This window comes from Sarcophilus harrisii, chromosome 2 (assembly GCF_902635505.1).
Source record: "Sarcophilus harrisii chromosome 2, mSarHar1.11, whole genome shotgun sequence".
In the NCBI taxonomy this organism is placed as follows: Eukaryota; Metazoa; Chordata; class Mammalia; order Dasyuromorphia; family Dasyuridae; genus Sarcophilus; species Sarcophilus harrisii.
In genome coordinates this window covers 423,361,167-423,383,318 of record NC_045427.1, presented here as the reverse complement: position 1 = coordinate 423,383,318, position 22,152 = coordinate 423,361,167, and the positions used below count along the sequence as shown (strand labels likewise).

The 22,152-nt window shown below is 39.3% G+C and overlaps 1 protein-coding gene across 2 annotated transcripts; it reads right to left on the bottom strand.

The window, feature by feature from the left end:
• Positions 1–371: 371 nt before the first annotated feature.
• Positions 372–17,763, bottom strand: MYL9 (myosin light chain 9). 2 transcript variants are annotated; one of them, XM_003756968.3, is made up of 5 exons: positions 17,653–17,763; positions 14,403–14,490; positions 3,537–3,743; positions 1,820–1,981; positions 372–1,289 (listed from the first exon to the last, which is right to left on the bottom strand). In XM_003756968.3, the coding sequence occupies exons 3-5, from the start codon at positions 3,718–3,720 to the stop codon at positions 1,117–1,119; spliced, it is 519 nt and encodes a 172-aa protein (XP_003757016.1). In that variant the 5' UTR covers positions 3,721–3,743; positions 14,403–14,490; positions 17,653–17,763; the 3' UTR covers positions 372–1,116. The 2 variants fall into 2 exon arrangements, with proteins under 2 accessions (XP_003757016.1, XP_031809824.1); XM_031953964.1 differs by lacking the exons at positions 14,403–14,490; positions 17,653–17,763 and adding an exon at positions 7,659–7,744 and having other exon boundaries at positions 659–1,289.
• Between the last annotated feature and the right edge of the window lie 4,389 nt (positions 17,764–22,152).

Genomic DNA, 22,152 nt, shown 5'->3' with positions numbered 1-22,152 from the left:
TTTTCTGAGAGGGGAGGACAAAAGGAAGGTATGTTCTCCTTAATAGGGACATAACTTAGAGGGACAAATGTCTTTGAGCAGAGGATCCAGGAGATTGCTGCCAGGGAAGGGGAGTAGGATAGGGTGGGGCAGGGTCACCATAAAGATATCAAGATTCAGCCTTTGGAGAAATGCCATCCCCATCCCCCAGGCACTCAACCTTGAATTCCCATATAGACAACCCTCCCCAATCCTTACCCCCTTCATTGCACAGAGGACAACTGAGTCAAACTGAGTCACCTTGGGCTAGTGTCTACTCTTTCTTGCCAAATCTAAAGTTGGCGTTAAACCTTGGAAACACATGTACCAGAACATATTACATTACACAGATGTATAGATATATATACATGTAATCACATACACATGGATTCATACAAGCCACACTTGGCTTTAACATGCATCGTGCACACCAATAGGCTACACTTCCTTAGACTCTCACTCAAACCCCATCTGGAAGCTGGACAGGGTGCTGGTGCAATGCTCCTCTCCTTTGTGTACCTTGAGGGAAGCAAGTGAATGACGTTGAGGGGGCAGGGTGTGGCAGGGGCCACAAAAGAAACAGAGGAATATTTTAGGGTCCCCTGTAAGAGGAAGGAATGTGTCATCTTGGAATAGGCCACATTAACCAGATGAGGCAGTGGCAAGGGACTGGGGCTGAAGGAAAGTTGGTCCCTGCAGGACACTGGGAAAGAGGACAGAGGGTCAGCTTTGGCCAAGTCACTTAACTGCTCCTTCCCTTGTTTAGAGCCTTGAATAGTAGTATGTGGTAGAAAAGCTGTGAAGCCCCAGGTTGGTACTTGCCAAGGAAGAAATCCACCTTCCCTGAATATCCCTTCAGGCAGGCTAGAGACCTAAGGCCCTAGTCCCTTTGACAAAAATGAGGGACATCCATCCCCAAAGCTCAGGGGCTCTCAGCCTTCTTGCTCAGCAAATATGTCAGATCTAAGGCCAGGCAAGAACTCATGGACCTTCCTGGTATATGGTAGCTGTGTGGACCGCAAGGGGCATGAGGAACACGGAAGGTGGGAGTGGGGTGGAAGGGTGTGGTGAGAACAAGAAATGTTGAGGGTGAAAGGGCTAGTCATCCTTGTCCTTGGCTCCATGCTTCAAGATCCGGGTGAACTCCACATAGTTGAAATTGCCCTTCTTGTCAATGGGGGCCTCTCGGTACATCTCATCTACCTCCTCATCTGTGAATCGGTCACCCATAGTGGTGAGCAGCTCCCGAAGGTGGTCCTCGTGGATGACTCCTGAGGGCAGGGACCCAGAGAGGGGAGGGGAGACAAAAAAGCAGAAACGTCTATCAGAGGTTTCTTTTCTATGGGAGAAATAAGGCAGTGGGATGGTCTGTGAGGTTCTTACATAGGAATATGGCGAGGGGAATTACCCTAGACAACTAAGATTAACGTTACAGTTGAGTTTACATTCTCTGTTGGTGATAGGCGTTTTTACAGAACAATGAAATGGCAGATCCAGAATTCCCATCCTCTCCCCACCCCAAAAAAAAGGAAATAGGAGATTTATTTCTAGGTTTGTTGCAAAGAAGTTCACTAAGAGGCAGTGGGTAATTTTAGGTCTTCCAGATGAGCCCTTAGCCCATTTAGCTCCTTGAAGTCCAGATACCAAGGTGGGCTTGAGCTGGCCACTTCTGAAGAACTTAGAACTGCAAAACCTTCCCTTAGGTCCCTTGCCAAATTCTGAGATCCTACAGAGTAAGCTATGATATTAGGCAAGGATGAGATACTCCCTTAGGTCCCCAAGAAACTGCAATCCAGCCAACCTGAGGCCTCCTCATCAAAGCAAGCGAAGGCATTTCGGATAACATCCTCCGGGTCCGTCCCATTCAGCTTCTCTCCAAACATGGTCAGGAACATGGTGAAATTTATGGGTCCAGGGGCCTCACTCATCATCCCTTCTAGGTATTCATCTGTGGGGTTCTTCCCTGTGGGGGATACATACACATGATGCTTACAATGAGCCAGACACTCCTGGAGCCTCCTGACTCCTGTCTCCATCCTACTTTCACAGGACACCTCCCTAACCCCCTCACTCTTTTTACCTCCAACCCTGTTCCCCCAACCCTTCCCTTCAACCTCTTATTCTGGGGTCCTAGATACCTTCACCCATATCTATGTCTTAAGGCAGAGGAACAGCACAAAGAGAACAATGGATTTAGAAAGAGGGGGTTCTATTTCAAATTTTATTTCTGCTATTTCTCACTGGTGAGACTTTATGCAAGACCACATCCCCCTAGGTCTTAGTTCCTTTACCTTGGGAAAAAACAAAGACAAAAAAAGAGGAGTAATGATTTCTAAGGTTTTTCTCAATGCTACATTCTGTGATTTTGGGGTCTTCTAAGTCATATTTCCTGGACCTCCTGGACTGGTATTCTTCTACTCTTATCTCCACCTCTCCAATACTCTGAAGTTCCATGGCTTTTACTGTGCCTGGGCCATGGGCTAAGATACAAGACTCATAGCTCCTGTTCTTGGATCACAGTTTTCACCTGGGAGAGCCTGCAGATCTTTGTGGTGTGCCAGAAAAAGCCTTGAATTTGGAGTCAGGATATTGGTCAAAACTCCCTTATTTTCTAGGAGAGAGGAGAGGGGACTAGGGGTACTGAATATTGGGTATATTCTCATATCATGTGATGGATCTGCCAGTTTTGTCTGACTATTACAAAGAAAAGCTCATTGGCTTTGAGTAGGAGATGGGGAATCAATATATCCCAAAATGACTCTTGATATGAACAAAAGGCATCAATTAAATTAAAAAAATGTTTAAAGGAAAAAAAACCATGTCTTTAGACATTCATCTCCTTCTCTAAGCTAAAAGCTTTTTGAGAGATTATAAAATTACAGATAAAAGAGTTTAGAAGTCACCAAATTCCATACTTTACAGATGAGGAAACTGAGGCCCCAAAGAGGGTAAGGGACCTGCTTAGGGTCACGTAGCTAGTAACTGAGGCAGAGTTTGAACTCAGATACTCCTGACTTCAAGACCACTGTTCTACCCACGACAATACCTATCCCAGGACAAATTCGTCTTTCTCTTGTCACCAATAGTGGAGTTCCGCATGGAATCTCGAGAGATTCAAGGATTGACAAGTGACTAAGAGCCACAAATATCCTTTACTTCTTTTTTAAAATTAGTCTTTCCACATTCTTCTCCCTCCCCAGGCAGAATTTAGGAAATAATGACTGGAGGAGAGCTTTAGGAGGTAGAGGACAGAAGGAGAGCCCAGGCAATGGCATCAATCCAATCCGGCTGCATCATTTGCAAATGAGGAAACAGGTCAAGCAAGAGTGGGGAAAGGGCTTGCCTCCAGACATCCTATGAAGGTTACAACTTGTAGTATAGTAGGAACGGCACCCACATTTGGAGTCAAGAGATCCTGGGGACCTCTAAGTTTCTGACCAGCTCTTTGAACTGGTTCTAGCTCCTTTGATAGAAGCCCTAGCCATTCATCATCCCCCTCCCCCTCCAGTAGTCCTTACCAAGGGAGGCCAGCATATCATGGAGATCCTCTTTGTCAATGAATCCATCTCGATTTTGGTCGATCATGTTGAAAGCTTCTTTGAATTCCTGAATCTGAGACTGGTCAAACATGGCAAAAACATTGGATGTCGCTCGCTGGGGACGTTTCTTTGTGGTCTTTGCTTTGGCCCTTTTGCTGGACATTTTGGCTTTTGGGAGGTCTGTGCCTATGAGGGCAAGGCAAAGGTCAGAAAATGAGAGCATTTAACATTCAAGGTCTCAGCAACTTTGGATGGCTTCCCTTCATTAAATACCTCTAAAAAGCAACGATGTCTGCTTCCCTAGAACTTTCCCAGTGCTAATTGTGTGTGTGTGTGTGTGTGTGTGTGTGTGTGTGTGTGTGTGTGTGTGTAGAGAAAGGCAGAGGGAGGAAATATTCTGGAAATAGGGGAAGGAAGCCTGGCATAGATATGGCTCAGTCTTGGAGAGGAGTTGAGCACTGATAATTGGGTCAGGAGATAGAATTTAATTCAGTAAACAATTATTTTTTTTTAAATTAATACATTTTATTTCTACATCACCTTCTTTTCTAAATAGATTCTTTCACCTCCCTACTCAATTAGCTGTCTCTTTTAACAAAACAAAACAAAAAAACACAGGGGAAAAGTAGTTTAGCAAAATTAAGTTATTCACCAACCCATTCTGGTAGCATATGCAGCATTCCAAACCCATAGTCCTCCACCTTAGCACAGAAGGGAAAGGTGCATATGTTCATGTTTCTTTTTAAGGGATAAACTACAAGCCTTTATTTTTAAAGTAACATTTTAGTGTTTTTTTTTTTTTTTTCTACATTGCCTAAATTCCCCATATTCCTTTCTGGTCCTAAAAAGCTATCCCACAGAACAAAGAATTTTTTAAAAGAAAAAAAAAATAATAAAACTGATCAATACTTTTAAAAAGGAGAGAAAACTCTCTGAAATAGCTTTCCCACTTCTGAAGAGGAGTCAGAAGGAGAGGTATCTTTCACATCTTGTCTTTGGGGCTGTCCTAATTTCTTGGTAACTTTGTGACATTCGTCTTGTACTGTTTTGTGGTTATTCTTTCCATATACTTTACCAGAAACATTTATTAAGTTGCTATACTATCAGATTAACTTCTAGCTAACCCTTCCTCCTCTTGCTCCAGGAAATACTTGGAAAGATTTAACCTTTTTAGCTCATGAGGCTTCTTCACCATCCCATCAGCAATTTGTCATTCCCCTCCCTCAATAAGCCTTCCATTTTCTAGTTCTGGAACTAGAATGAAAACAATACTCCCATTGCCAGTAGGAAGAGAATATCAGTCTACTAGCTTCCTCTCCTACAGCTGGTAACTTTTCAATCCAAAATACTTCTCCTCAGGCCTTTATTCCCTTATGTATGGTCTTCTATTAGAATGTAAGCTTTTTGAAGTTAGGGACAGTTTTCACTTTTGTGATGTGAAAACCCTATTTATCCCAAGTGCATAGCTCTGTGCTCAGGACATTGGTGAGTGTTCAATAAATGCTTTTAAAATTCACTGATTTATTTGCTATATGTTAGGCACTGGGGATACAAAGATAAAAACAAAACAAAACAAAACAAAAAACAACCAAATGATCTCTACCTTAAAAGAGCTTCTATTCTTTAAGAAGGGGAAGTCAGGTGTCATAGTGGATAGAATGCTGGATTTGGTGTTAAATAGACCTAAGTTTGAGAACTTAAACTGTGAGACTTTAGGCAAGTTACTTAATTTCTCTCAGCCTCAGTTTCCTTATCCATAAATTGAAGATAATAATGGTACCTGTGCCTCATATTTGGGAAGTGCTTTAAAAACCTTAAAGCAGTAACTAAATTCTATTAGCTATTAAGGTCTTTCAGTGCTGGGATGAAAAGTCTGGCTTGATCTGAAAGGCCCTGTAAGGATGTCAGAATCCTCTTAATTTTCCATATACATTTCCAGAAACATTTATTAAGTTGCTCTGTGGCCCTAATTCTTCATAGGTGCCTTTCCTCTGGGGTATCCTTTGTATCTTCAGGGAAGCAGGGAAAGTTTGTCAACCTGGATCTCCTTGGGTAACCTCAAACTCTAGGTCCTAGGTTGAAATCTCAGCACCAGTAATATGTGTTGTGTGATCACAGGCAAGAGACTTAATCCACTGACCCTCAGCTTCCTCTTCTATACAATGAGGGGCTGGACTAGATGTATCTTTCAGTTCTAGATCTTAAATCCTAAATCTAAAACTGAACTCATTTTCCTTCCCTAAACCTATTCTTTCCCCAGCTTCTTTATCTCCATTGACATCATCCAAGCTTATAACCTCTTAGTTATCTTTGACCCCCTTCCCTCTCTGATTCACCTCCTCAGTGCAGTTCACTTAATTGCCAAATCCTGCTATTTCTACACTGACAAAACAATCAGTCCCTGCCCTCTTCTCCAACTCTCATAGTGCCTAACATCTTCTCTGTCTGAAACTATTGTAACAGCTTCCTGACTAGTCTCCCTGTATCCAATTTATCTCTTCTCCAATTCATCTTCTACACAGAAAGGAACTTTCCCAAGACAACACTAAAATCATCATGATCTGGAAGACACCTCAGAGGACATGAGTGTGTCATTCCACTACTGAAAACTTCCAGAAGGTACCCTAATATCTACTGAATGAAGTTTAAGCAACTTTCTTAATCTGATATTTAAGGTCTTCCCTGTATCTGGTTCTAGGCTTAAAGCACACCAGAACTAGCATTATCATGGACCACTCCCTTTCATTGTTTTTCTAACTGATTAGATTGCTTTCTTGACCCTCATTTTTGATCTGTGTCTCTGTGCCTTTGACCATACTACCCCCCATATTCTGATCTTACTCTTTCATTAATAACTAATTAGTTAGCATTTATATATGACTTTAGGTATCTAAGTGACACAGTGGATAGAGTTCCTGGTCTGAAGTCTGGAAGATCTGAATTCAAATCTGTCCTTGGATATTTACTAGCTGGGACAAATCACTTTACCCTGTCTGCCCTGGTTCCTCATCTTTAAAATGAGCTGGAAAAGGAAATGACAAACCATTCCAGTATCTTTGCCAAGAAAATTCCAAGTGGGGTCAAGAAAAGTAAGATACCACTCTAAATGACTCAACAACAACATTGGGCACTTTCAGATTTCCAAAGCACTTTGTAAATATTATCTCATTTGAGTGTCACAACAATCCTGAGAGGTAGCTGCTATTATAATATTCACTTTACAGATGAGGAAACTGAGGCACACAAAGAACTAGAGAACATTATGAAATACAACATGGATCATTTTGATTACATTAAATTTAAAAAGTTTTCCTCAAAGCAAGCCAATGTAACCAAGATTAGAAAGGAAGCAGAAAGTGGGGAATTTTTTTTTTAACAGCCTGATAAAGGCCTCATTTTTAAAAAATACAGAGAACTGATGTGAATTTATAAGAATACAAATCATAGTCTATTCTCAACAATGCAGTGATTCAAGGGAATTCCAATAGTTTGGAATGGAAAATGCCATCCACATCCAGAGAGAGAACCATGGGGACTGAATGTGGATCGAAGCAAAGTATTTTCATCTTTTCATCTTTTTGTTTGGTTCTTTTCTTTCTCATGATTTTTTTTTCTTTTTACTCTGATTTTCCTTGCACAACATGACAAATATGGATATATGTGTAAAAAGATTGCACGTATTTAATTAATGTCAGGTTGCTTGTTTTCTTAGAGAGGGAAGAGTAAGGGATGAAAGGAGAAAAGTTTGGAACACAAAGTTTTACAGATATGTATGTTGAAAACTATCTTTACATATATTTGGAAAAGAAAATATCACTGAGACTTAAAAAAAAAAAAAAAAAAGAAAAGAAAAGAAACTGAGGCACAGAGTGAACTGACTTGTCCAGAATGAATGTATGCTGAAAACTATCCTTACATATAGTTGGAAAAGAAAATACTATTGAGACTGAAAAAAAAAAAAAAAGAAACTGAGGCACAGAGTGCCTTGCTGACTTACAAGTAGTAAATATCTGATGCTGGATTTGAACTCAGGACTCCAAAGTCCAACATTTTAACTAATGGGCGACCTGTTGTTAAAATCAGTAAAATGGGTTACCTTACCTATTGTTCAAATCTTTCCTTTTCTTCAAGCTTCAACTCAGGTGCTACCTCTCCTGTGGAGCCTGTACTAAATCCTGGTTAGTCTTCACTCCACCTTCTTCCCTTTACTAACAGTGGAAAAAACTTTGAAAAGAATCAAATTTCTCAGAATTTGCCTGGACCTTTTCTTTGGACTTATCTCGTTTCCTTCCCTGTAAGTTATTTGTGTTCTTGTAGTCTCTCTTCTTCCCCCCTCCTCCACCTCCACATTATTAAAAAGGCAAGTTTGTAGAAAATAGAATCTCCTGTCTTATGTTTGTGTGTCTCATGAGTACTTAGTAGGGCCTTGAACACTTAGTAGGTGCTTAATAAGATGATACAAATGTGATATATGCTGGCTGATTTGGTACTGAGAGGGCTCTGAGGGTGTGTGTGTGTGTGTGTCCATCCCTCCAGGTACAGGAGGGTTAAGCCAGGCTAAACCTGGGAGCTGACAGGTTCCATAACCTCCCTTGCTGCGGTCTGCAGGCTCCTAGCTCTTTCCTCCCCTCCAGTTCTTTGCTCTCCTCTCTTTTCCCTCCCCTCCGCCTTCATTCCCCTTCTCTATTCTCCTCTGCATTCTTGACATTCCTGCCCTTCTGAGCGACTCGGTCTTCCTCTTCCACCCACAGCCTGGCTTATCCTGCCTTCTCTAGGGGCCCAGGAGCAGGAGGTGGGGGCGGGGGAAGATTTGGAGGCCCGGGACCCTTGAGGGTCCTTTTCTAGGAGCTCCGGCCTGAAATCCTTCTCTGAGGGGCTAAGCCACTTATGGGCGCAGATGACCACATCAGAAATCATCAAAGGTGAGTCTTCACTGAGACAGATAGCATCAAGTCTAAGCTCGCGAGAAGACAGAACCTGGCCCTGGAAGTCAGCTGGTGACCTCCAGCAAATTGTTTCCTCTCTTTGGGGCACATTTCCGATATAAAATAGGAGTAATAATCTTGACAGTCTTTCAAGAACAGCCTGCACTCTTGTCTTATACACAAGAATGTTATTAGTGTCCCCAGCCCAGGGTTTCTACTTGCACAACTCCTGCTTGGGGAGAGAGAATTCTTTTAAGAATTTAGCACTAAAGCTGTTTTTGTGGTAGTAAAGAAATGGAAAATGAGTAGAGGCCAATTCTCTGAGGAATGGCTGAATAAGTATGGGGTTGGAAAGTAATGGAATCTCACAATTCCATAAAAAATGATGAACAGGCTGATTTAGAAAGGTCTGGAAAGATTTACATGAACTGATGCTGAGCAAAGCAAGCAGAATCAGGAATACTCTGTACACAGCAACAGCAAGATTGTGGGGTGATCAACTATGATGGACTTGCTTCATCTCTGAGGTTCAGTGATCCAAGGCAATCCCAATAAACTTGGGATGGAAAATGGCATCTGCATCCAGAGAGAGAGAACTATAGAGACTGAATGTAAATCAGCTCATGCTATGTTCACTTTTTTTCTTTTTCTTCTATTTTTTTTTTTCTCTTGTGGTTTTTCCCTTTTATTTTGATTTTTCTCTCCCAACATGATTCATAAGAAAAATATGTAAAAAAATGAATGTATATATAGAACCAAAATTGTTGTTTTTTATATATAACTGAGGAAAATAAAAAGTTAAAAAAATTTAGTACTAGTGTTATTGCTCTTAGAAGAGGTAAGAAAATATACTTTTCTCCTATTTTACAGAGATTGTGGACCATGGATATAAAACACTATGTACTCAGACTGAGTTAAGCTCAACTCAGTGCTTCCCCACCTCATCTCCCTTTTTATTTGTTTTATTTTTTGTTGGGATTATTTGGAAATTAAGATGATACAAAAACAAAAGTTAACAGTAAAATTTAAAAAATATGTCAGTAAACAATTACTCAATAAGCATTTACTGAGGATCTACTATGTGCCAGGTCTTGGTGATAGAAATATAAAGAATTCAATAATCCTTAGTTTCAATGAATTCCATTCTATAAAGATAAAATATATATGCATAAATTGATGCATTTTGCAAGAGAGTATAGGAATTAGCTGGTAGACAATGAGAAAGGCTCCTGTAGAATGGAGAATTTGATGGGTCTTGAAAGAAGTTTTCCTTGAAGTAAAAGTGAAGAGAATGTGCTTTTTCAGGTATGGTGGACTAGACATAGTCACAAAGAGGAGAAATGACATTGAGGAGGCCTATTGGGGCTACATACATATACATATACATATACATACACAATCATAGATATTTGGCTTCCTCTCTCTTCTCTTTCTCTTTCCTCTTTTTCTTTCCCCTTCCTTTCTGTCTTTCTTCCTTCCTCCTTCCCTCTCTTCTTCCCCCCTCTTTCCACATATATAGTTTTATCCTAAAGCCCATAGGGGAAGTTTATTTATGATTAATACAAATTGTACAAAAATACAGATAGAAAAATAATTTGGTCATAAAACTGATTATAGATAGAAATAGTCAATGATAATAGTTAAAGTTAAAAAAAAAAAAACAAGGGTATACTAACATTGTTGGTGGAGCTGCTATGAATTAATTCAATCATTTTGGCAAATAAATTGAAAATTATGCTAGAAAAATGAAGCAGTTGTTCATATTCTTTGACAGATCCCAAATCTCAGTACCCCAAGGAGATTAAAAAATATAAAGGTTCCACATATATCAAATTATTAACCCCAGCCCTTTTTGTGAAGGGAAACAAAACAGAAATAAAATGCTCATCAATTGGAGAATGGCTGAACAAATTGATGTGTGAATGTGGGATATATATGAGTGTTGGAAGAAATCATAATTATGGGAAATGCAGAGGAACAAGGGAAAATTTCTATGAATTGGTGCTGGGCAAGCTAAGCAGGTTTCTGAGAACAATGTACTCAATGGCAATAATAATATAAATGAAAACTATGCTAAAAGACCACTAACCTCAGATTAACTGAGCCCCAGAAAACAGATAAGGAAAAATACCTCTCTCTCTTTTCAGTTGAGAAGTGGAGGACTATGGCTTTGGAATATATGTACACATTGCTCGGGTCAATCATACTTAACTATTTTGTTAAGAGAGAAGGATTTAATGATAAGGGAACAGGGTGGTGGTGGTGGGTGACAGAGGCCGTACTAGAAAATAATTACATTATAAATAACAAAAGGCATCGTCAATAAAATGAAAAGAAAAAAATGGAGCAGCTCTCCATTGGGATTTCTAACTCAGTATATGACTTTAGGCAAATGCCTTCCCTTCGCTAAATTTTGAGTTTTCTCCTCTAAATGAGGTGTTCTCTAAATTTCCTTTTAGTTTGGATGATTCTCTTTTTGGTGTTTTAAAGTCTTTCCCAGCTCTGACAACCTGTGTTCTTAGGCATCTTCTAGCTGATACCTGTTCTAAAACTCTGCTCCCTCTTTCCTATTCTATATTGAAAGCATTTTGCCTGAATGTATATTTATTAGCATTATATTTAATGCTTCATATGTATAGTATTATATAATTACATGCATATATTTCTTTACATGTACTTCTGGTCTTCCCCACAAGAATGTAAGTTAATTGGGAATAGAGACAGTTTCATTCTTTGTCCTTGTATTCCTAGACCTGCCATAGTACCTGCTACAGAGTACTTAGTGAATCCCCCTCCAGTTCTGATGTCTATATTTTTTCTTCTAAAGCTTTTTTCCAGATTCCAAATTGTCATATTTTCCATTTTTAGGGTCATTCCCCTCCTTCCTCCCTCCCAACCCCAACCCTGATCTAAGGCCCAGTACAAATTGGTGTTCACTTCCAAGGATTGCTGCCTTGATGCCTTGCTTGCTCTCTCCCATGACCTTTTGTGCCCCATGGGTCTTTCCCATTCCACCTCCTTTCACCCCCCAAGTAAGCAAGAATTTTTTGGCTCCTCTCAGGTTCCCCAGGGGATCAGAGATACTGGAAGCCCAGCTTACTTAAGAATTCCATCCCTTGGCTTTATGGGACTTTAGCCTCTTCCTCAGGGAATCCACAACCTGACCCTCCTTACTCATCTAGCCTCAAAAGGTAAAAATGTTCCTCTTTCCTCATTAGCTCCATCCTAAGGAGGAAAGGGCCTGGTCCTGTATTTCCATTGGCACTGGAGCTCCCAGTTAAATCATTCCTTCCAATGCAGGTCATCCTTGACTCTGTATAATCTTAGGGAGCTGTCTAGGATACCGAGATGTCAAGGATCAGGGTGACCCACTTACCTGTGTGTTAACTCTTCCTGGCTATGGGACACACAGCCTTTCTAACTCTGTTCTATAGCTTGGCTAACAGGTTGTTGATACTACATTCCTCCTGAGATCCTATTTACATTGGAATTCTGTTTAAAACAGGGGTGGAGTTGAAAATTTGTTCCCCAAAGACGTAATATAGCTCCAGAGTCAGAGGGAGGTAGTTATGTGATTATGGAGCTAGAAGGGCTTTTAGCAATCACTAACTCAAACTCCCTTTTATAAATGTGAAAGCTGAGGGAGAGAAATGGGGACTTCACTAGGATCCAAAAGGGAGGTAGTATAAGGCAGGAATCAGCCCCCCAATTCAGTGTATTAGTCAATTCCTACAGTCAGGGCCAGGGGCAGAAGCTTAGACTTTTCCTCCTGGTTCTGCCACTAACTTAACTTTCCATATGACCTTGGATAAATCAATTCCCTACTGTCAAATGGGAATATTAATATCAGCAATAATATTAATACTTAATCAACAGTATTAATGAACAAGTAATTAATATTATCAACAACAATATATTAATCCTTAGCTTGTCTCCTCTCTGGGGCTAATTATAAAGGAGAAAATGGATGGAAAAATTTTGTAGTAATGAGTTATAGTTTCACACAAATAGTCAGATCTAAACAATTGGGAAAATATAATTGCTCATGGATAAGTCGAACTAATGTAATAAAAATGATGATTTTACCTAAATTAGTCTATTTGTTCAGTGCCATATTAATCAAACTCCCCCAAATTATTTTATGCAGCTAGAAAAAGTAATAACAATTCATCTGAAGAATAAAAGATTAAGAATGTCAAGGGAATTAATGAAAAAAATTACAAAGGATGGTGGCTTATTGCAGTACCAGATCTAAAACTCTATTACAAAGCAGCAGTCATCAAAATCATATGATACTGGCTAAGTGGGATAAATTAGATATACATGACACAATAATCAATGACTATAGTAATCTAGTGTTTGATACCCCCTCCCTCCCCAAACTCCAGCTTCTGGGATAAGATCTCACTACTTGACAAAAATTGCTTAGAGAACTGAAAAATAATATGTCAGAAATTTGGCATAGACCTATATCTCATACCCCAGGTGTAAAGGGGGATACTATAAGCAAATTAAGAGAGCAAGGGATAGGTGATACATCAGATCTTTGGAGAAGGGAGGAATTTATGGCCAAAGAACTAGAGAACATAATGAAACACAAAATGGACAACTTTGGTTATATTTAATTTAAAAGTTTTTGCATAAACAAAACCAACGCAGCCAAAATTAGAAGGGAAGCAGAAATCTGGGGAAAAATTATATAGTCAGTGTTTCTGATAAAGACCTCATTTCTAAAATATTTAAAGAACTGAGCCAAATTTATAAGAATACGAATCATTTCCCAACTGATAAATAATCCAAGGATATGAACAGACAATTTTCAGATAAAGAAATTAAAGCCATCCAGGGTTAGATTTAGAGAGTTTTCTCATTATTGATTAGACAAACTAAAACAATTCTGAGGTACCATCTCATACCTCTCAGTTTGGCTAAAATGAAAGGAAAGATAATGATAAATGTTGGAGGGGATGTGGGAAACTGAGATACTAATGCAAGTATTGGTGGAGTTGTGAATTGATCCACCCATTCTGGAGAGTAATTTGTAACTCTGCCCAAAGGACTATAAAATTGTTCATACACTTTAATCCAGCACTATTGGGTCTGTATCCCAAAGAAATCAAAAGAAAGAGAAAAGGACCCAAATGTGCAAAAATGTTTGTAGCAGCTCTTTTTTGTGGTAGCAAAGAATTGGAAAGTGAGTAGAATGCCCATCAGTTGGGAAATGGCTGAATAAGTTATAGCATATAAAAGTAATGAAATATTATTTTATTTAAAAAATTATAAATAGACTAATTTTAGAAAGGCCTGGAAAGATTTACATGAAGTAATGCTAAGTGAAACAAGCAGAACAAGGAAAACACTGTACACAGCAACAGCAAGATTGTGTAATGATCAACTATAATGAACTTGCTTCACCTAAGGAGTTTAGTGATCCAAGGCAATCCCAATAAACTGGATGGAAAACACCATCCGAATACAGAGAGGGAGCTATGGAGACTGAATGTAAATCAACAAATGTTATATTCACTTTAAAAACATTTTTTTCTGTTTTTTTTTTCTTTCTCATGATTCTTCCCTTTTGTTCTGATTTTTCTGATTCATAAGGAAATGTGTAAAAAAAAATGAATATGTCCATAACAAAAAAAAGTTGTTTCTATATGTAACTGGGGAAAATAAAAATAAAAAAAGTTATAGACATGGAAGGGACAATTGTAGTGTCTGAGATTCTGAGGATTATAAGATTTAAATCTGGAAAGGACCTTAAAGACCATCTAGCCTGATCCCTTCTTTTCTATAGGATGAAACTAAGGACCACTGACTTATCCAGGGTCATAGAGAAATAAATAACCAAGCCTAGATTAAAAGCCAGAACTGCTGATTCTTAACCCAGATTTTTCCCAATATAATATCTATTACTGACTTGCTTTGTGATCTTAGATAAATCTCTTCCCAAATTTGGGTCTCAGTTTCTTCCTCTGTGATGGTGTTGTTTTCCAGGTGCTTTCTGGCTGTAAAAATAAAAGAAAACAAAAATCTATAATCCAAAAATATTTGGATCTTCATGACTTTGTTTATTATGAAAAAATGGTATGTGTTTATGGTTTATGTTTACGGCTTATGGTTTAAGTAATACAAAAATGGAAATACTAGAAGTGTTCAATGAAAGTAAACATAGCATCATAATCATTTTCATTTTTATACACTGTAGTTTTCCCTAAAGCCCTCTTCTGCTGCCTCTTTTTTTTTTTAAACCATATTTCACCTCCTAAAACATGTAGTAAAAGTTAGTAAAGGAATGCCCATGCTCATGAAATCATGGATCCTTGAAGTATTAAAGGAAAAATAGATCTTCTATGCTATTGTCTGAACTAGGAAAGAAGAATGGGATTGAAGAGGAACAAGGGAGAGAGAAAAAGAGAAGGATCAAGTTAAACAAAAAGGTTTATGGGGGTAATGCAAGGACCAAGCTCAGCTCCAGAGAAGAAAGGAGAAAATAGATTTCTTTCCCTTCTTTGCAGAGGTAAGAAATCTGTGTAATAGGGCATAAGCATAAGCTCTGTAGACATGTTGGGAACAGAAGAGATGACTTGGAGTGGTAGAGGAGAAAGAACAAGAACAAGTGAGATAAAAGAAGCAAAACTACAACAGTGAGTAAAGATGAGAAAAATACCAAGTAAACAAGAAGAAGGAAGAAGGCAAAGAATTAAGTAAGGCAGTAAAAGAGGAATAAAAAAGAAGAGAGGGGGGAGGGAAGGAGGGAGAAAAGAAAAGAGAGGAAGGGAAGGAAGGAAGAGGAAGAGAAGACAAAAAAATTAAGAAAAAATTCAAGTAAGAGATAAGAGGAAAAGAGAAAAAGAGCATAAGAAAATGAATGAGAACAAAAATGAGACAGACCCATTGAAAGAAAAATTGAGTGATAGAAAGGAGATGCAGTGAGTAGGAGAAGGATGAGGGAACTTCTAATCAATTAGTCGTCTCTTATTGAAATTACAAAAGGACTTAAGTGAATATACTTAGTTAACTTTGTTGAAGGTATGATGTTCTTCAGCTAAACTTGATGGTATTGCTAGATGACACAGTGGATAAAAGATTCACCCTGGAGTCAGAGAATTGAGTTCAAATCTGGCCTCAAACAGTTGACATTTAACTAGCTGTGGGATTCTGGACAAGTCATTTAACCCTAATTGCCTTCCCCCAAAAACAAACTTGATAAAATTAGAAGACTTGACTCAACTTTTAAGGCACAAGCTGAATCAAGAGATAGTTCTGAAGATTGTGAGCTATGCGATTAGGAGCTGAGCTTTAGAGAGGACCGTCCCAGTAGTGACATGTGCCTATGTAGGCACAGCTGGACTTGGGGAGGGCAGCATTAGAACACAATCAGAAGAGAGAGAAAAGATGTTAAGGGCTTGCAATGCCGATGCATGAACTGCCTGAATTGCTACCCTGTGTGTACCTTTCTGCTATTATTACGATTAGAAGCTACCTAGCATTTATGTAGCTTTTTAAGGTTTCCAATGCATTTTGCAAGCACCTCATTTTATCCCCATAACCCTGGGAAGTTTGTGCTATTATTACCCCCATTTTACAAATGAGGAAACTGACAAACTGATCCAGATAGATGACTAAATGATTTATCCAGGTTCAAGCTAGTGTCTGGAACTGGGTCAGGAAGACCAGTCCAGTGCTTAGTTCCCTGTGCCCTTTAGCTTCCAGATATTATACATATAGTACTAATGTACTATAGGCATCTCACTCTTTCTACTGATACTATGTGTAGTTGTGGGAAAATGAACCTCAGATTTATAGGAATAATGTTTTGTAACTACTGTTCTTTTAACCTTTCTTTTTCTTTTTTTCTTTTAATTAGGAAAAAAAATTTTTTTGGCAAGGAAGTAAAAAGTCACACCGTTAATAAATGTCAAATAACAGAGGCCAACATTTGAACTCAGGTCCTCCTGACTCTAGGTCTGTGCACGATCCACTGTGCAATCTAGCTGTCTCCAAGATACCTTTTCAGTAAATACCTTGGCTTTGAGCCAATTGTATCAATAGGCTGATTGTTAAAGGTAAATATACCCATAGGGACCCATAAGCTATAGCACATCCATCATACTTAGAGCCTGTAAGTTCAATTTGGGGAGAGAGAACTTTATATCTAGCTATTTATCTGAATTTAATCTTGGTCCACACATAGATATACAAATTTAACACATAGATCTCTATATAGAGAAAGATGACTTTAACCTTAGTCCCTTACCTATAGATATATGGATTTAAGCATATATATGTATGTGTGTATATATATAAATACACATACGTCCATAATGTATTTAACCTTATACAGATGTATATACATAGATGAATTTAACCTTAGCTCTTTATCTATAGATATATGGATATATATATATATATATATATATATGTTTAACCTTAGTTCCTTATTTATTGATGTAGATATACAGATATATAGATTTAACCTTATATAGCTCTATAGATGGATTTAATCTTGGTCTCTTCTGTATCTCTATATATGGATATCTCTATGTCTATCTATTCTATCTTTTGATATAAGGGAAAATTGTCAGTCCTTAGATCTATCTCCCAACGCCTTCTAATGGAGGTTATTCCCTTTCTGGGATTCTGTAGAGGTGATTCCTGCCCAAATAGGCACGGGAATATAGGCCTTCTGAGTTCCCTGCCAGCTTTGAGATGCACTAAGTGCCCACCACTAACTAGACTTCCAACCTGCACCCATTCTCCTTAGAGGTCTGGATTCCCACCCCTCAAAGGGGGACTCTGAGAAGCCCTCAGGGACTCATCTCCAGCCAACAGGGAGGTGAGACTGGGTTCCCTAATATGACTAACATTCTGCCCGTTAGGAATAGTTCTCAGTTTACCAGAATGGGGAGATCCCTGGACTGGGAGTCAGGAAAACTGGTGCTGGGCCTGACTTGTCCATGATCTCACTGTATGAACTTTCCCTCTGCACTTAAGAGAGACAGCTCAGAGATCTCTAAGCACCTTCCCAGCTCAGATGTTCTGCCAAGGCCTGGCCAGCATCAGATATTCCTGGACAGTTTTCCCCTCCAGAACCAGAACCATCTCATCCCCACTTTGCTCCCTATCTCGGGACAGTGGCCAGAAACAGAGGCTTGGCTAGGTCCTACCTGGGTTCCAGGGGTCCAGCAGAAGGAGCAGAAGAAACAGCAGTTTGGGCAGAAGCAGGGAGGGAGTGAGTGCAAGACTCAGCCCCAGCCAAGCCCAGTAGCCCCAAGGCCCAGCCTTACTCCGCCCCAATCAGGCCCTGGCCATACAAGGCAGAAGAATGTGTGAGAAAGGAAGGGGGGGAGAGATAGGCAGATAGGAGGGTGGGGAAAGAGGCGGAACAGGGAGTAGGAAAGTACCAGGAGGAGTGAGGGAGAAAGGGAATCAGCCTTATATAGCCAAAAAGATGGAGCTAGTCCTGATCCTGGGAACATTAAAGGGAGACAGAAAAGGCTAGGAACGCATTAATATAAACAGGAAAGAGACCCATGGAGACAGAGATGGAGAGACAAAGAGAGATAGAAACAGAGAGAAAGACAGTGACAAAGACCGACAGAAACAGAGAGAAGGGGGGAAGAGCAACAAAACAAGTGAAAGAGATGGAGAGATGCAGGAACAGAGATAGAAATGCAGAGATCTGGTCAGTCCCACTCATTAAATGCTTATTGTGTGCCCACCTCTGTACTTAGTGCTGCAGATATAAAGAAAGGCAAATATTTAGTAGGGTGTAAGTGCCTTGTGTGCAAGGACTGTTTCACTTTTGTCTTCCTAGACTCAGACATATTCCCATATATCTAATCGTGTGACAAATAAATATTGTCGCAAATCTAATCATTTGTTAATTAAGCATGTCTTCCATCTCATTCCTTCTCTCTACTCCCACAGCCATTCCTTTAGCTCATTCTCTTATTCACAAGTAAGTCATGACCCTAATGATGTCATTGATCCTTTAAGAACAAAGGACAAACAACAAAAACATCCCCTCTCACCTAGATTATTGCAATAACCTTCTCATTCAGTCCATCCTCCCCAGAAATGCCCAAAGGATTGTCTTTGAGCACAGACGAGACCATGTTGTTCTCTTACTCAAGAAGCTCCAAAGGCTCCCTATAGCCTCTAGAACAAAATAGACTGATTAGTTCTTAAAGCCTTCTTAGTCCCTTGGTATCCTTCTCATGGACACGGACATGATCTGGCCAGGATGAGCTTCTTAGTCCCTTACACAGCACTCTGTAACTCTCACCAACAATGTTTAGTCTTCCTTCTCGGGAGCCTTAGCACAAGCTGCCCAGCCAAGTCCAGCCCTGGACTCTCTCCTTAACTCTACCGCATAGATCTGTTTTCCTCCTTTTAGAAAAAAATCAAGTACTCCCTTGAGCTAGATGGTACATTTTCTGATTTTCTTTTCCTACCCTCTTAAATGCCTGCAATCCCGAACTACTCTACATTTGTTCTTTTTATATTTATCATATATTGTACGTTGTGAGTCAAATGAGTAATTTTAGAATTTTAGTAACATCTAGCACGTAGTAAGCATCATATAAATGTTAGCTGCTACTATTATCGTTACATATAGTTATTCTCTTACAATGTAAATTACATAAAAAGGATTTTTCTGAATTCCTGGCAGTTGTATTCCACCCCCTCCCTAGTTAGTACACACTAGGCACTTAACCACCTGTTGATGGATTGATTGAAATCAATCTTGTGATGGAAAGAGCCATTGACTATGGAAACAATGTGGCTCAAAATGATGAGATGGGAGAATTGAGGGATTTGGTCGGTGGCACAGATCCCTTGCAAAAGAATTCACAAACTTGAAGTTTGTGATAAAAAGGGGGTTTATTTGCACTAAGAAGACAGCTTGCTAAGATAGTTTTCTTAGTGAGCAGGGGCCTGTTAGGACTATTGTAAAGATGGGTTTACACTGAGAAAAAATATCTTGTACATTGTACATTGTAGATATATTGGGACTGCTTTGATCTTTGGCCCCAAGAAGGAGCCAACTCTGGATGAATCTGAGAGACTGAGTTTCAATTCAATTCAATTCAAAATTGAATGGGATTACTTATTTTGGGAGTTTCCTTTATGTACAGGAATGTCTCCTGGAGGAGAGTTTGAGACCCCAATCACCCTTCCCCCACAGATTAAAGGGGACACAGTTCATATCAGGGCCTTTCAACCCTTCCCTTCCCAAAGTTCTCAGTTTATATCAAAAGCAGTTTTTTTTCACTTTCTTTTGGTGGTGGTGTTTGTTTGCTTGTGTTTTTTTTTCTTTCTCATGTTTTTTTCTCCCTTTTGCTCTGATTTTTCTTGGGGAGCATGATGAATATGCAAATGTTTAGAATAATTGCACATTTGGATTGCTTACAATCTGGGGTGAAGGGAGGGAGAAAAATCTGGATCACAAGTTTTTGCAAGGGTGAATGAAAACTACCTGTATGTATTTGGAAAAAAATATATATATACATATATATATAAAGAAATAGTGCCTTTCACATAGTAGGTGTTTAATCACTATTTATTGAATTGAATTGATAGCTTATATGGGACTTCCTGTTCCAATACTGAATTAGAGGGCTGCTCTTCCAGATCTGAGATTCTGTGATTTTGAACCCAAAAGAGACACATATTGACCTAATCCTAGGAAAGACAGAAACTGAGACTGAGATAGAAGCAAGGAGAGATACACAGAGAGAGGTCATATAGAGTTAGACAGAGAAACAGTAGGATTTAGAGAATGGGGTGGGAGGTAATGGGATGGTGTAAAGGGTTGAAACTTCCAACTTCTCTTCTGGTCCTGCCGCAAAGTGAAGTTCTCTCGCCTTTCTCACCGCACCCTCTATCCCTTACCTACAATTCTCTTAACCCTAAACATTGAGCCAGCATTAACTGTGAGAAGAGCAATCCCAAACATGTGCTAATAGAGTCATTGTCGAATAGGTAATTAGCCTTAAGTGCTCAGTTGTCTGATTCAAGTGTACTTATTCAAAGTTTCAGTCCTTTACAGGATGGGCTTTGAGAGAGACTCCATAGGTAGAATTTGAGAGGGTCTTCAGCCAAACTTATTACTTTCTAGGGTCTCTGGGGTCCTCCTAAGATCAATTCTACCTTCAGTGCCCATTCCTTCCCTTAGATCTCTAAGTCATTCAAATGAATTTAACTAAATTAGATTAAATAAGCATTTATCAGACACCTTCTGTGTGCTAGGGTGCTGTGCAAAGGTAGTAAGGGATACAGAGAAAAGGCTTTGCACTCAGGGAGCTTTCTTTCTTCTGGGGATGGGACACATCAAATGACTACAGAGCTTAGGAGGGGACCACTCCCAAGTTTTTGAGTGTGAACTCTCAGAGAGGGAGAAGTATGAGGGATGGTGCAGTTCATCCAACTTTTGGGAATTGACTAAGAGATCTCTGATAAGTTATCCATTTTCTGTTTAAATCTAGTATCCATGCTCTCCAAAGCGGCTCATTCCACTTTGGACAGTTTAAAAAGTTTTTCTTTAGGTACAGCCATTGTCTGTTCCAATGAAACCTACAAACTTCATGCCATTCCATGCACTGAAAAAATTATGTTGGCTCAGTTGATGGGAGATTGGAGACAGGAAGACCAGTTAGGAGAGACTATTGCAATAGTAACAGAAATTGGATGATGGCAGTGTCAGTGGGGAGGATTATGGAATCAGAGTATATTGTATATGGTGCTAGATTCAGGATTCAGAAAATCTTTCAATCCCTTATTCAAGGAACTGATCATATCACTTACTCTTTGGGGCCTCATTTTCTTTGTCTATAAAATGGGATAATAATCTTTGTAATACCTTTCTGTATAAGTGTTGTCAAAAGGCTCAGATGAGATAATGTTCACATTTTAAAGTTTTATGTTATTGTTGTTACTGTAGTAAGATTTAGAATTGGAAAAAATCTTGGAGATCACTTAGAACTCTTCTTTTTACAGATGAAAAAACTGAGGCCATAGAGGGAGAGTAACTTGTTTTAAGTCCCAGTAAGGAGGGAGCAAGGAGAGGTGGATGGGAGAAATCTTATGGAGCCATAATCCTGACCAGTGGTACTCAAACTTTATTGACTTCAGGATTCCTTTAAATACTTAAAAATTGAAAACCCTTCCAAGAGCTTGTGTATATAGGGGTTCTAGTTATTTATATTTACCATATTAAAAATTAGGATGTCTTGGTATTGTTATGAGAAGAATTTTGATCTCATGGAAAGGCTCTGGATCATGGGTCTGGAGTTGGAATGTTCTCATTTTACAGATAAGGAAACTGAGGCACAAGGAGCTTGTGCCTTGCTCAATATCACATAGGTAGCAAACACTGTAAGAAGCAGAGCTGGGATCTTTGACTTCACATGCAACATTTTTTCCACTAGATGCCAAATGATTAATAATGAATGAAAAAGAAATTTAATGAAAATGAAAAATGTGTGCCAGGCACTTTATTAAATGGGGGTAAAATTACAAGAAGCAAGAGGGTGTCTTCTCTGAAAGACCTTACATTCTGATAGGAGACAACAGAAATAAGGGATGAATAGTCAGAAAGGAACAGCAGCTAGGTGGCCCAATGAATAGAATGCCAGTGCTCAGGCCCTTGAGTCAGGGAGGCC

Coding starts and splice junctions, on each gene's coding strand:
- MYL9 (XM_003756968.3), bottom strand. CDS start 3,720: ATGTCCAGCAAAAGGGCCAAAGCAAAGACCACAAAGAAACGTCCCCAG. Junction 1,982..3,536: donor TGATATGCTGGCCTCCCTTG/GTAAGGACTACT, acceptor TATCCCCCACAG/GGAAGAACCCCACAGATGAA. Junction 1,290..1,819: donor CTTTGATGAGGAGGCCTCAG/GTTGGCTGGATT, acceptor CCCTGCCCTCAG/GAGTCATCCACGAGGACCAC.